The sequence below is a fragment of the Phoenix dactylifera genome, chromosome 4, assembly GCF_051530095.1.
Source record: "Phoenix dactylifera cultivar Ajwa chromosome 4, Ajwa_hap1_PhDact_Kaust_v1.1, whole genome shotgun sequence".
Lineage (NCBI taxonomy): Eukaryota > Viridiplantae > Streptophyta > Magnoliopsida > Arecales > Arecaceae > Phoenix > Phoenix dactylifera.
In genome coordinates, this window is record NC_143193.1 from 41,538,194 (window position 1) to 41,552,301 (window position 14,108).

The following is a 14,108-nucleotide window of genomic DNA, read 5'->3' on the forward strand; positions in this document are numbered from 1 at the left end:
AATAAAGGAAAGACTTACCTAGTCAGTGGATAGAAGGGAAACTATTCACAACTAATTTACCATTATATACAATAGTACGTAGTATTCGCTAACGTTTTTTTGATGGTTCTAAATGAAATTTAATATATGTATTTTCAAGCCCAAAAATATTGATTGAATATGCTTAATTATTACAAGTCTATGTTTAATCACTAATTGCATCTGTATCCATTAAACAATCATACAATCATATAGGATCAGTATGAAATAAAATAATATTAAAACACCTTAAAATCAAAATTTAAAGATCCATAAACCTTAAATTAATTTTAAAAATAAAAATAAAAATAAAAATAAGAAATAAAAAAGACCAAAACCAGTGAGCCGGTACCAAATTGGTATGCTTCTACATAATGAATGCCGGTATGATTTGGTATAGTACCTGACTTGTGTGGTCCCCGATACTATGATTGGGAACATTGCGCTGAAGGATATGCCTAAACACAACTATCCTTAGAGCATAAAAGATTATCCGAAATCAACCACAATCTATGATCGTTGTCGTCTCCAGATCCTCTCTAAACTCGACACTTTAATAGGACTCTAGGTCATACATCACCTTGGTTGCAACTTGCAAGGTTCATTTTCCAAGCTAAAGGGGGATCATATTTTGCTTTCATATATGATGTAAACAGAATGATCACATAAAGCACGACCAAAACCATCAAGCCTTATCCCAAATATTCAGGGCAAGCAGAATGATCATTATGGGAAAACTATATCCAAATTTTACCAAATAATAAGATTAAACGGCTACAAGTTCATCCGCAATTCACCAATAAAACAATATATTATGCTAGGTAAACACGGGTTGTAACACTAGTCTGAACATATGATTTTGCATGACAATGAAATTCATCAATGCCTAAAATTGGCATTTGCAAGGCCTTCATGATTTCTTGTAACGGTAAATTCAAGCAGCCTTCCCAGCTTTAATAGAACCAAAGAGCTTAGAGATTTCACCATGCTTACGGATATGGTGAGGGCATTTAAAAAGTAAATCTTGAGCCTCAGAATACCTGCCTTCCTGGAAGAAGGACTTGAAGATGTGTAAATAGGCCGTAGATGATGGGTAGTCGTTCAAAGTCAATGCTTTCAGAAAATCTCTAGCATCTTCAATTGTCCCATATTTGGCTATATGGGGAGGAAAAGGATCTGCAAAAGGAGGAAACTTATGGCTCTTCATTGTACTGAGAAGCTTCAATGCCTCTTCAAGCATTCTTACACTCAGTAGTTCTTGGATCAAATACTTATAAGTCGCTTGCCAAGGCCTTATATGGGCACTCTCCACCATTTCAACAACCAAAATGTAGGCGCCATCCACCCTTCTCTTACTACAAAAACCTTTCACCAAGACATCCAGAACATCAGCATCTGCTTCACAATTTTTCTCAATCATCTTTGTCAATAACTCTAAGGCCTTATCCACCTCACCGGCCGAACAATGCCCTTGAATCAAAATTGTCCAGGTCTTGAGGTCAGGAATGCAGCCACCCGCTTCCATCTCATCCAAAACCTTGCCAGCCTCATCCAATCTCTTAGCCTTACAGAGACCATAGACCAACTGGCTATAAGCTATGTTATCCGGTTCATAACCTGCAAGCTTCATCTTTTTCAAGATCTCGTTAGCTTCATCGAACATCCCAATGCTGGTCAGTGACCTATGAATCCCATCATAGACGACCTTCGACAGTGAATACCCAGCAGCCTCATACTTCCTCACAACTCTAAAAACCAACTCGAGATCCGGCGTTCCACTCAGCGCAATCTGCCTCAGAAGCATGCCGCAGTCCTGAATTGCTGGCTTGTAGGGGCCATCCATCATGAATTCATAAAGCTCCACTGCTTCCCTCATCATCTTCGTCTTCTGGAACCGCCTTGAGAGCTTTATATACGTGTCGATATCCATCTCGTGCCCCTCTCCCTTCATCTCCTGAACCAAGCTCCAGAATTCTCCAATAGAATCACGCTGCCCGAGTACCCGAGCCATAGCATTGTATGCCGCCGACCCATGCTTATACCTTGGCCTCTGCCCCACCCACCGGAAAAAAGCCCGTGCCTTTGAAGGGCAATCTCGCAATTCTTGAAGGACCTTCGCAACCACGACCTCCGACAATGATAGATCGAGGTCCTGCAACTTCTTCTCCGCCACCTCATTCCATTCCTCGGCACCGAGAATGATTTTGACGGCGGAATCGATGGCGGTATCGGAGGCGGCCTTCGCCATGGTTTGGGCATAGAATTGGCTTAACGCCGACGACTCGGCCGCCATCTTGTGCTGCTTGAAGTTGGCGAGGAGGGTAACGTAGGTGCTGCGGTCGATGGTGTGGCCGGCGTGGTCCATGGTCTTGAGGAACGCCCAGAAATCCTTGACGGAGTCCTTGTGGCCGAGGATGCGGAGCATGAGATTGTAGGTGGGGTGGGCGGGCTTGAAGCCATACTGGGAGGTGACGCAGTTGAAGAAGGACAAGGCCTTTTGGGGCTTTTTGTCGAGCTTCTTGAGGACATAAAGGATGGATTCTTCTGTTGGCGGAGAAGTGGGGAGTGGGAGATCAGAGTCGGAGGAGACGGCGGTGGAGAAGGGGCGGGCTTTAGGGGTGGAACGAAGGAGGGAGTGGAGGAGGGGACGGAGGCGGGCGGAGGAGGGTATCATCGTTTTTGCGGGGAATGAGTCAGTGTTCGAGCCGGGGCAAGAGTAGAAGGAGAAGGGAGGTTTTCGCCAGGGTTTAGAAATGCGGGATTTGGGCGGTGCCGTTAGAAACTTAGAATGACATCCATGAACATTGGCTAATCTAATAATAAAAGACATTGGTCCAAGGGCTACCTTCAACAATCGGCTCCTTAATCATGCTCGTGTGAGCATCATGAAACAAGTTGATTTGGCCCTCCATGCAGAAAAAATATTTATATAATCCAAAGATGTGATATCCCACCATCCTAACTAATTATTCTATGAAAAATAATATTATAACTATGCAGAATCCCACTAATTTTTTTTTTCCCAATGAATAACGGATGTGAGACTAAATACTTGTTCATATGGATCCCCACCATAATCGGCTCGTGATCAGCCCTAATGAGTCAGTGTTGCAGTGTCCTCTACTCTACATAGGCCATAAGCTGAGTCTACTCTGATATCTTTTGTAATAACCCAATATCTCATCCAAAAAAGGCTAAAAAAAAATATTTTTTTAAATTGCTTAGTCCTATATAAATATTCAAGATTTCTCCGATGAATAATCGATGTGGAATTAAACACACCCCTACATAGATCTTCACATATTCATGTATAAAATACTATTTTGAAATTGAAAATAGCCTAATTAAATCTATATCTACCAATTTTTGGTCTTATTATTGTAAAATTGTGAATGATGAACTAGTAAAATAATTTATTTTGTAGCATCATCTACTCACTACTATAATAATGAAGTTCTCTTTGTTCGATACTAAGACTTAAGTTCATTTAATCAAGTAACTTCTAAACTAACTGTCTTATCAAAACATATTTTTTTAAAGAAAATTCAATCGAATGCCAAACTAAAAACTCAAAAAATGGGATCTTCTTTTCATATTCATAGCATCAAAATAGTATGTCTCTAATGGTGATGAGTAAAAGAGTTCAGCAACTCACTTGTCATATTAGATTTGAAAAACCAAAATCATGCATATGAATGAAATATTAACAACATCAGTTTCAAATTAATGTTGACAATGGCAACAAAGTGTGTAGTGCCAAACAAGCCTACGGTGAGATGCTAGGAAATATAAAGCATATAAAATACGTTTGAAATTTATTAATTTTTTAATCCTATTGAAACTCCTATCAAATGTTTGAAAACGAAAAAACACTTTCAAATAGATAGCAGATTCCTTGGCAATAGAAGAGAAGTCAAGGGAACTCGAATGATGGGCAATGGGGCAAGATCAAGAAAGGGATCATGAATTGAAGGAGATAGAAGATAATCCATGGTAAAAGAGAGCAACATATTCATGGGAGGAAAGAGAGAAGCATATTGACTTTCTTTTTTATTTTCTTTCTTTCTAAGAAACAATTATCCTGCTCCTATGAAAAGAGATAGGGTAAGGATGGCGGCAGGGGAGGTGGTGTTGGATTCGTCATTAGGGGCTCGAAGTCTCGGGTTGTGGCTGCTGGTGGCTGTCAGATCTTCGACATCTCAGTTTCTAGAGCAGAATTGCAGGTGGCTTGGACAGGCCTGAGCCATGCTCGGTGCGTGCTACAAGCCAACTCAGTTATCGTGGAGGGAGACTCAGCTACCATGATTGGCTGGATCCATGGTGGCCCGAGCGGCAGTGGAGGGGGACACCCCCTGTTTCGAGATATTTGGGCTATGATGAGTGACGGAATAGCCTTTCAGACTAAGCATGTATTTAGAAAGGCCAACAAGACCGTGGATTGGGTGGCTTCTTATCTGGCCTGTCATTCTGGGGGTACCCTGTGGGCCAGAGAGGGAGAGTTACCAAGAGCACTCTGAGACTTGTTGTTTTCTAATTTTATTGTATGTATCCGTACTCGAACTGTATGAAGCGCCCGTTTTCAACCAAAAAAAAAAAAAAAGATAGGGTAAGAGAGAATTGAGAGTATGCAAGGGATGGTGGAGCTATCAAGGTACCCCTCTAATGGGATAATGGTTTGATTTCTCTCATTACTTGTCTCTTCTGTGACTCTTAATGATTCGAATTAGTGAAAAAAATCTAGAAACCATTGGATCTATCCTAAGGTGCTGTAGATGAGGGATGTAACATAATTTTTATTACTTAGTTTGCAATGGAGAGGGTTTGAACTAAGGGTTCTAGTCTGGATTGGATTTGGCTGTAACCACATTAAGGCCTAAACTATATTTGCTAGATCCAAACCCAAACCTAAATGCAAATAAAATTCTATACCCATAACCAATATTGGACCGAAAGAAGGTCAGGTATTGTTGGATTTTGATAGAAATCAAGCATTTAACAAGTTATTTTGTTTAATTTTTGGACTATATTTTCAAAATATTTTATACTAATAAAGGATATCTATTCAATTATTACTATACATTTCCTCCAATTATAACTTCCAAGTACACCAACAATCCGTCCATCTCCTTCTAAAAGGAGATTTTAATAAATAACCAAATATATCGTTCTATCTAAGCATTTACGCAATCAAATGACATGAAGATTGAAAATGATTCTACAATATTAAGCTTAGTTTAAGTATTAAATCACAATGTATATAATATAAAGAAAATAGTACAGATGACATGGATAGGAATTTGGTATAAAAGATGGGTTATTATTTAATAGAATCCCACAATTTCATCCAAACTTTCCCCACTTACCATGTTTACTTGGTTAACTTGGGCAGCTACTGTCGTGGACTGATTTATGAAATTCGCCTAGATTGACTTATGTTTTCTTTGATTTTGTACATTTGCTGAATTTATACATATGATATATATATATATATATATATATATATATATATATATATATATATATATATATATATATATATATATATATATATATATATATATATATATATATATATATATATATATATATATATATATATATATACCTATTCACTATACTCAATAAAATTAGGCATTCTAATCAACTTTTCTCCATAGTATCAGAGCAATTGAAGTTCTTAGGTCTCATCCATATTAAACATATTTACTCTTTGTTCTACCATACGGCTGCATCCATATCAAATAATAAAATCTCTACCTCTTCTCCATACTATCTGCACCTATCTGATAATCCAGGTAAAGTTTTAGTGTCTTGTTTTCTTGATGGTGATAATTATTCGACATGAAAAGAACCATTAGAAATGCACTCTTTTGTCAAAAATAAATATTGCTTTGTTGACGGAGCTTTGTGAAAACCATGAGCCCCTCTCTTAGATATCCAAGCTTGAGAAAAATGTAAAGTTTTAGTGTCTTGTTTTCTTGATGGTGATAATTATTCGACATGAAAAGAACCATTAGAAATGCACTCTTTTGTCAAAAATAAATATTGCTTTGTTGACGGAGCTTTGTGAAAACCATGAGCCCCTCTCTTAGATATCCAAGCTTGAGAAAAATGTAATTCCATGGTTATTTCATGGATTTTCAACTCTTTGTCAAGAGATCTCCACAATAGTGTTGCCTATCTTGACATAGATCAAGAAATGTGGAAGGATCTTGAAGAACAGTTCTTTCAATGAAATGAGACCATTTATCAACTATGCCATGATAATGCCTCGTATGAACAAAGGAAACAATGTGTCATGGAATACTTCACCACTCTTAAATGTTTTTAGGATGAGCTTGGAACCTACATGATAATCCAAACCTACAAGTGTGGAGCATCAAAGGAGCTTCACACCATGATCGAGCGTAAAAAAGTTCATCAATTTTTGTTAGGAAAGACCCCTTCACTAGATGAAAACTTTCCTATCTTTGTGTGAGTAGAATGAGAATACCACAATAATTAATCAATGTAAGAACCACCAAAAAAACAAACTACAAGAAAGAGATAAGAATTTTTAGGTGGAAAACCCTCCAATATGAGGGGAAAAAACCACCGGACCTAAGTCCACCACAAACCTCCACTATCAACAATAATGGGCTTACAAAGTATCTTCTCTAGGCTAAGCTAGAGGATCACATACATCAAGGATCTCTTCCTTGGATCACAAACAAAGAGTTTATATGAAAAAGAGTTTAGGCTCCAATAATAAAATGAGAACAATCTCACCGAGTGTAGGTTTGCACAAGGTTCTTCTTCCTCTTGAAATGCCTTGAATAAGATCTTCACCTCCTCCTTGAGATGGATTCCACAAGCACTTCTCCCAAGACGGCTACCTTCTTTTTTTTTTTCTTCTCATCCACCCTCTAATAGAATAATAAACCCTAACCCCTCTTTTCCCTCTTTTTGTTTCCCCTTTTTTTTTTCTTTATTTAAATTGCTGGGTCCCACCTCACATAAGGTGGGACTTGGCCAACAATTCTCCCCCTCCCATCTTATGTGAGAGGCTCCACCAAGCTTGCCTTAAGCATACAAATATCATGCTTCTTCTTAAGCAAAATTTTAGTCATCATATCCGACCCATTCTCATCGGTATGGATTTTCTCTAGATGCAAAAGCTTTTCTTCCAACACATCCCGAATCCAATGATACCTCACATCAATGTGCTTCGACCTTGAATGAAAGCTGGGATTCTTGCTAAGATGAATGGCACTCTGATTATCACAAAAAAGAGTATACTTGTCTTGTTTCAAGCCCAATTCTTGGAGGAATCTTTTCATCCACAACATTTCCTTACATGCCTCTGTCACCGCAATATATTCGGCCTCTGTAGTGGACAAAGCAACACATTTCTGCAATTTGGACTGCCATGAAACAGCTCCCCCTGCAAAAGTCATCATGTATCCCGATGTAGACTTTCGAGTATCAATATCACCAGCCATATCTGCATCTGTGAATCCTTCTAGCATAGTTTTTCCATTTCCAAAGCATAAGCAAGCTTTGGAAGTACCTCTAAGGTATCTAAATATCCATTTAACTGCAGCCCAATGTTCTTTGCCAGGATTCGAGAGAAATCTGCTCACAACACCAACTGTATATGCTATGTCTGGTCTTGTACACACCATGGCATACATCAAACTTCCTACTGCTGAAGCATAGGGTACCTTTTGCATCTCCTCTTTCTCCCTTTCATTTGTAGGACATTGCTTGTTTGTGAGTTTGAAATGATTTGCAAGTGGAGAGGAAATCGGTTTAGCCTTTTCCATATTAAACCGCTCGAGCATCCTTTCAATATACTTTTCTTGTGATAGCCAAAGCTTCTTGATCTTTCTATCACGAGAAATTCTCATGCCAAGCATTTGCTTTACGGGCCCCATATCTTTCATGGCAAACGACTTGCTTAAGTCTTTCTTCAACCTATCAATTTTGTTAGTATCACGGCCAATAATCAACATATCATCTACATAAAGCAATAGAATGATAAAATCACCATCACTAAACCTTTGCACATAGACGCAATGATCGGATTTTGTCCTCTTGTAGTCGTGGCCCATCATGAAAGAATCGAACTTTTTATACCATTGCCTTGGTGCTTGTTTAAGCCCATATAAGCTTTTCTTCAACTTGCAAACAAGATGTTCTTTGCCCTTAGTTTTAAACCCCTCAGGTTGCTCCATATAAATTTCTTCCTCAAGGTCTCCATGCAAGAAGGCTGTCTTCACATCAAGTTGTTCAATCTCAAGGTCCATACTAGCTGCCAAACCCAATATAATCCGAAGAGATGACATTTTCACAACCGGAGCAAAAATTTCATCAAAATCTATACCTTTCTTCTGACCAAAGCCCTTCACAACTAATCTTGCTTTGTACTTAGGTTTTAAGCCGCTCTCATCCTCCTTTAATCTGTATACCCATTTGTTCTTGAGTAGTCTCTTACCCTTAGGAAGCTTTACCAAATCAAAAGTATGATTTTCATATAAGGATTTTATTTCTTCTTGCATAGCTTGAAACCATTTATCCTTGTCCTTATGATTCTGCACTTCTTGGATGCATTCTGGCTCCCCCTCATCTGTAAGAAAAATATACTCTGAAGCAGGATATCTAGATGATGCTCTGTGCTGTCTAGTAGACCTTCTGACCTCTGGTTCTGTCATTTCAGACTGACTTGATAGTTCACCATATTCTGAAGCTTCACTGTGACCATTATCACCTGTAGAACCCTCACTAGCACCTGTATCACTATGCTCACTGTCATCCTGCACATCTCCCCTATCATCATCATGGACCATAGGTGGAGGAACTGGATCAAGATTAATTGGAGAACTGTTCAAATACTTCGGCTTCTCTTGCTTTCCAAAGTCTTCAATAAACTGATCTTCAAAGAAGACAACATCTCTACTCCTGATCACTTTTTTGTCTTTTGGATCCCACAACCTGTATCCAAATTCTTCATGGCCATAACCTAAGAAAATACATTCTTTAGACTTTCCATCAAGCTTAGACCTTTCATCTTTTGGAATGTGAACAAATGTCTTGCATCCAAACACCTTCAAATGACTGTAGGATACATCTTTTCCTGTCCAAACTCTTTCTGGCACATCACCATCCAAAGGAGCCGATGGAGAAAGGTTGATCAAATCCACTGCAGTCCTCATAGCTTCACCCCAAAATGGTTTTGGCAACTTTGCATGAGAGAGCATACATCTGATTCTCTCTACAATTGTTCTATTCATTCTCTCTGCAACTCCATTTTCTTGCGGTGTTTTAGGAACTGTCTTTTGGAGCTTAATGCCATAGTCTTTGCAATATTTTTCAAATGGCCCTCTGTACTCACCTCCATTATCTGCCCTGATGCACTTTAGCTTCTTGCCTGTCTCTCTTTCAACCATGACATGAAAGTGTTTAAATATATCCAAGACTTGATCCTTGGATTTCAAAGCAAAAGCCCATACCTTTCTAGAATGATCATCAATAAAGGTAACAAAATAAAGTGCACCACCAAGAGTTCTACTATCCATCATGCATACATCACTATGTATCAAATCTAGAATGTTAATTTTTCTAGATATAGGTGTTCTATGAAATGCAACTCTATGTTGTTTTCCGGCTAAACAATCAACACAAGTTTTCAAAGACACACCTTTGGTATTTGGTAGCAACTCCTTCTTGGCTAGAATTTGAAGTCCTTTCTCACTCATGTGCCCAAGCCTTTTGTGCCAAAGCTTTGTAGAGAAATCATCATCAATTGTATTCACCTCTCCTTTCTTTAGCTTTGCTTGCATCATGTAGAGAGTATTATTTTTCTTTCCTCTTGCTATCAACAAAGAGCCTTTTGTGAGCTTCCATTTTCCTTCACCAAAATGATTGCTATAACCTTCATCATCAAGCTTGCCGGTGGAGATTAAATTGAGGCAGATATCCGGAACATGTCTAACATCTTTGAGTAGCAACTTGCACCCTGTATTGGTCTCTAAACATACACTCCCCATGCCAACAATTTTGGATAAACCATCATTTCCCATCCTAACACAACCAAAATCACCAGAAGTATAGGATGTGAAGAAACCACCATGTGGAGTGATATGAAAAGAAGCACCAGAATCAATCACCCAGTTACTATCTTCATATGCAAGGTTGACACAACCATCACTAACAACAATGACATCTGCATCAGCTGCAACTGCTGTAACATCCTTTTCCTCTGTCTTTGCTTCACCTTTTTCTGTGTTCTGCTCTCTTTTCAATGCTCTGCACTCTCTTTTCATGTGTCCTAGTTTGCCACAATGATAGCATTTTATGCCTTTCCTTGACTTTGACCTGCCCCTGGATTTATCTCTATTGTAAGGATACTTGCTTTTGCTTCTACCTCTTCTTTCTGTCACAAGAGCCTCAGCTTCAGGAGATATTCCCTGTTCTTTTCTTCTAACCTCTTCATTTAGCATGCTATCCTTTACCATATCCAAAGTGACCTTGCCGTCAGGTGCAGAATTGCTTAGAGACACCACAAGAGTCTCCCAACTGTCTGGCAAAGAACTAAGAAGTAACAAAGCCTGCAACTCCTCATCTAGGACAAGCTTCATAGTAGTCAACTGATTCACCAAGCCTTGGAAGTCATTCAAGTGTTCTGTCACACTTTTCCCATCTTTATACTTCAAGTTGACAAGCCTCCTAATCAAAGAGGCTTTATTCTGTGCAGTCTTTCTCTCATACATGGCCTCTAATTTCTTCCACAAAGAGAAGGCATTGGTTTCTTGAGCAACATGATGAAACACAATCTGATCAACCCATTGTCTAATTTGTGCAACTGTCTTTCTATTCATTATCTCCCATTCCTTGTCAGTCTTCTCTTTTGGCCTAGCCTCATCTCCATGGATAGGTTCATACAAATCCTTATAATAAAGGATATCCTCCATCCTAGGTTTCCAAATGGCATAGTTGGAAGATGTCAATTTAATCATGCCTCCCATAGAATCCTCCATTCGAGTCACACAAGAATTTTATCAAACACCTTGTAGGCACAAAACCTTGCTCTGATACCACTTGTTAGGAAAGACCCCTTCACTAGATGAAAACTTTCCTATCTTTGTGTGAGTAGAATGAGAATACCACAATAATTAATCAATGTAAGAACCACCAAAAAAACAAACCACAAGAAAGAGACAAGAATTTTTAGGTGGAAAACCCTCCAATATGAGGGGAAAAAACCACCGGACCTAAGTCCACCACAAACCTCCACTATCAACAATAATGGGCTTACAAAGTATCTTCTCTAGGCTAAGCTAGAGGATCACATACATCAAGGATCTCTTCCTTGGATCACAAACAAAGAGTTTATATGAAAAAGAGTTTAGGCTCCAATAATAAAATGGAACAATCTCACCGAGTGTAGGTTTGCACAAGGTTCTTCTTCCTCTTGAAATGCCTTGAATAAGATCTTCACCTCCTCCTTGAGATGGATTCCACAAGCACTTCTCCCAAGACGGCTACCTTCTTTTTTTTTTTCTTCTCATCCACCCTCTAATAGAATAATAAACCCTAACCCCTCTTTTCCCTCTTTTTGTTTCCCCCTTTTTTTTTTCTTTATTTAAATTGCTGGGTCCCACCTCACATAAGGTGGGACTTGGCCAACAATTTTTGATGGGATTGAATGATAATTTTGCCACATTTTGTACACAAATATTAGCAATGGATTCTTTTCCTAATGTTAACAAAGCCTATTCTTTGGCATGTCAAGGAGAAAAACAACAAGCATTGGCTTATTCTAACGTACCTCGTGTTGAAATAGTAGCATTCACCACCAAAGAAGGCTGATCCAACAGTGAGAAGAATATAAGCAAAGACAAAAAGAAACTTTCTTGTACTTATTGTGGGCTGTCCGATTACACTGGAGAAACTAGCTACAAGTTTGTTGGCCATCCTCAAAATTGGGCACCACAAAATCGTATTCAATCAAAGCATGGCAGAACATTAAACCCCAAGAAAATGAGCCTGTTACTCAAGTGTCTTGCCCTTATGCTGTTGTTTTCGCTAATAACATTCCCTACATTGCTAGTGAGGATGCTGAAGCCTCTCATACGCCCAAGTAAACTGCTAGCTAATACAAACAACTTGTTAGAATAAGTGGTTCATATTAAGTGGTATTCTTATTTGAGTGGTATACTGGTATTCTAACGGAGCGGAGCGAAGCGACCGTGTATATTTATCTTTGGAATAATTATATAATATTTTATTTTACCAGGGATGCTGATAGGGATTGAGACTCTAGAGTTAGGGTTTTTTTATATATATATTGTAACCTTTGCTATTTGGTGATAGTGAAAGTTACGGCCGTTTCGCTCCCGTGGACGTAGCCTCTCTTAATTCTGTGTATTGTTCTGTTCGCCGTTTGGATCCTGTATTTTGCCCAATAATTGATATCAGAGCTGCAAAGTTGCAAAAAATTTTGTTTGGGCTGCCGTGGGTGCGGTTCTTCGTGGGGGCGCTTCTCTTTGGGGAGCGTGAGTTCTGCCTTGAAGGCAGCGACGAAACCAAGGAAACGAGAAGAGGTTTCTTCCCTGGGGGCGGGGTTTTTTGGGTTTCTGTCTTCTCTTCCCAGAGTCGGAAACGTGAAGAAGCTTTTTTCTTCTTCACGGTGGGTTCCCAAGCGGAATAATCTCTCCCGTGGGTTCTTAGGTGGCATCCTTCCCAAGCCGTAAACAAAAAAAAAAAAAAGATCGTGGGTGTTTTCCTTCACGCGAGGAGGGGGTCTTCTGCAAGGTTGGTTTCACAGGAGGGGTTGTTCCAAGCCGTAGGAGGTGATTCACGTGAAGGAAGGAAAAGGGGAGAGTTTCTTCTCTCTCCCAAGTGTTTCACGTGGTGTAGGACGCCTTCCCCAAGGCGTCTTCTTCCCCAAGCACTCTTCTTCCCGTCGCGTGGGCTTCTGGTTGTTTTTGCGGTGGCTCCTGAGAAAGAAGGCTTTTCTTCTCCAACGAAACAAGATCCTTTCCCTTTTCCCGTGTGAGGGTGCCGTGCTCTTGGTGGATCCTGAGAACAGGAGGAGAGGAGAACCCTGATCGGCCGACCGTGGCTGTGCCCCGACCGAGCGAAAAGGAGAACCCAACCCGCCGAGAGCTCCGCCGCAGGTGCCCCACCATTGTCCGTGCGCCGCCGTCTGCTGCGTTTTCACTGCGCCGTGCGACAGATCCGGAAGAGGAGTCTCTCCCGTGCGCGCGTTCTGACCTAGGAGAAGAGGGGGTTTCTGGTATTTTTTATTTTCATCAGATCCTATTTTTCTCTAATTTATTTTGCAAAAAGATATGATTGTAGGGATATCTTCTGCGAAGTTCGATGTGATAAAGTTCGATGGAATTGAAAATTTCGGGCTATGGCAGAGGAGGGTGAAGGATCTGTTAGTATCACAGGGTATGGTAAAGGCCCTATATGGAAAGAAACCAGATGACATGAGTAATGCAGAGTGGAAGGAATTGGAGGCGAAGGTTGTTTCAAATATATGACTTTGTCTGGCTGATGACGTGATGTATCATGTCATGGACGAGGAATCGCTGGCGGCAATTTGGTCAAAATTGGAGAGTCGGTATATGTCCAAATCGTTGACGAACAAGCTCTATCTTAAGCAGAAACTGTATGGCCTTAAGATGGAGGAGGGTGCTGATTTAAGCCAACATATCAACGTGTTCAATCAGATTATCAGTGATCTGCAGCGAGTTGATGTGAAGTTCGAAGACGAAGACAAAGCATTGATGTTATTGCATTCTTTACCCACTTCTCCTACGTACGAAAATTTTGTTACAACTCTGACGTGGGGAAAGGAGACCCTAGAGTTAGAGGACGCCATTGGAGCCTTGTTAGGTTTTCATCAGAGGAAGAAAGCCAGTGCTGAGAGTTCTCAAGGAGAAGGCTTAGTGGTGAAGGGTAACCAGGAGCGTGCAAGAAGCAACACAAGGAATGAATCAAATCGCAGTAAATCTCGGTCTAAATCCAGGAAAAAGAAGAGCATAACATGCTACAAGTGTGGAAAACAGGGTCACATAAAGCGGAATTGTTCGGAAAAA

At 39.9% G+C, this 14,108-nt stretch overlaps 1 protein-coding gene across 1 annotated transcript; it reads right to left on the bottom strand.

Moving 5' to 3' along the window:
* Positions 1–722: 722 nt before the first annotated feature.
* LOC103717565 (pentatricopeptide repeat-containing protein At3g48250, chloroplastic) lies at positions 723–2,977 on the bottom strand. The gene has a single exon (XM_008806008.6). The coding sequence runs from the start codon at positions 2,846–2,848 to the stop codon at positions 953–955; it is 1,896 nt and encodes a 631-aa protein (XP_008804230.5). The 5' UTR covers positions 2,849–2,977; the 3' UTR covers positions 723–952.
* Between the last annotated feature and the right edge of the window lie 11,131 nt (positions 2,978–14,108).

Bases quoted from the DNA above. Each gene is read 5' to 3' on its own strand.
- LOC103717565 (XM_008806008.6), bottom strand. From the start codon at position 2,848: ATGTCTTTTATTATTAGATTAGCCAATGTTCATGGATGTCATTCTAAG.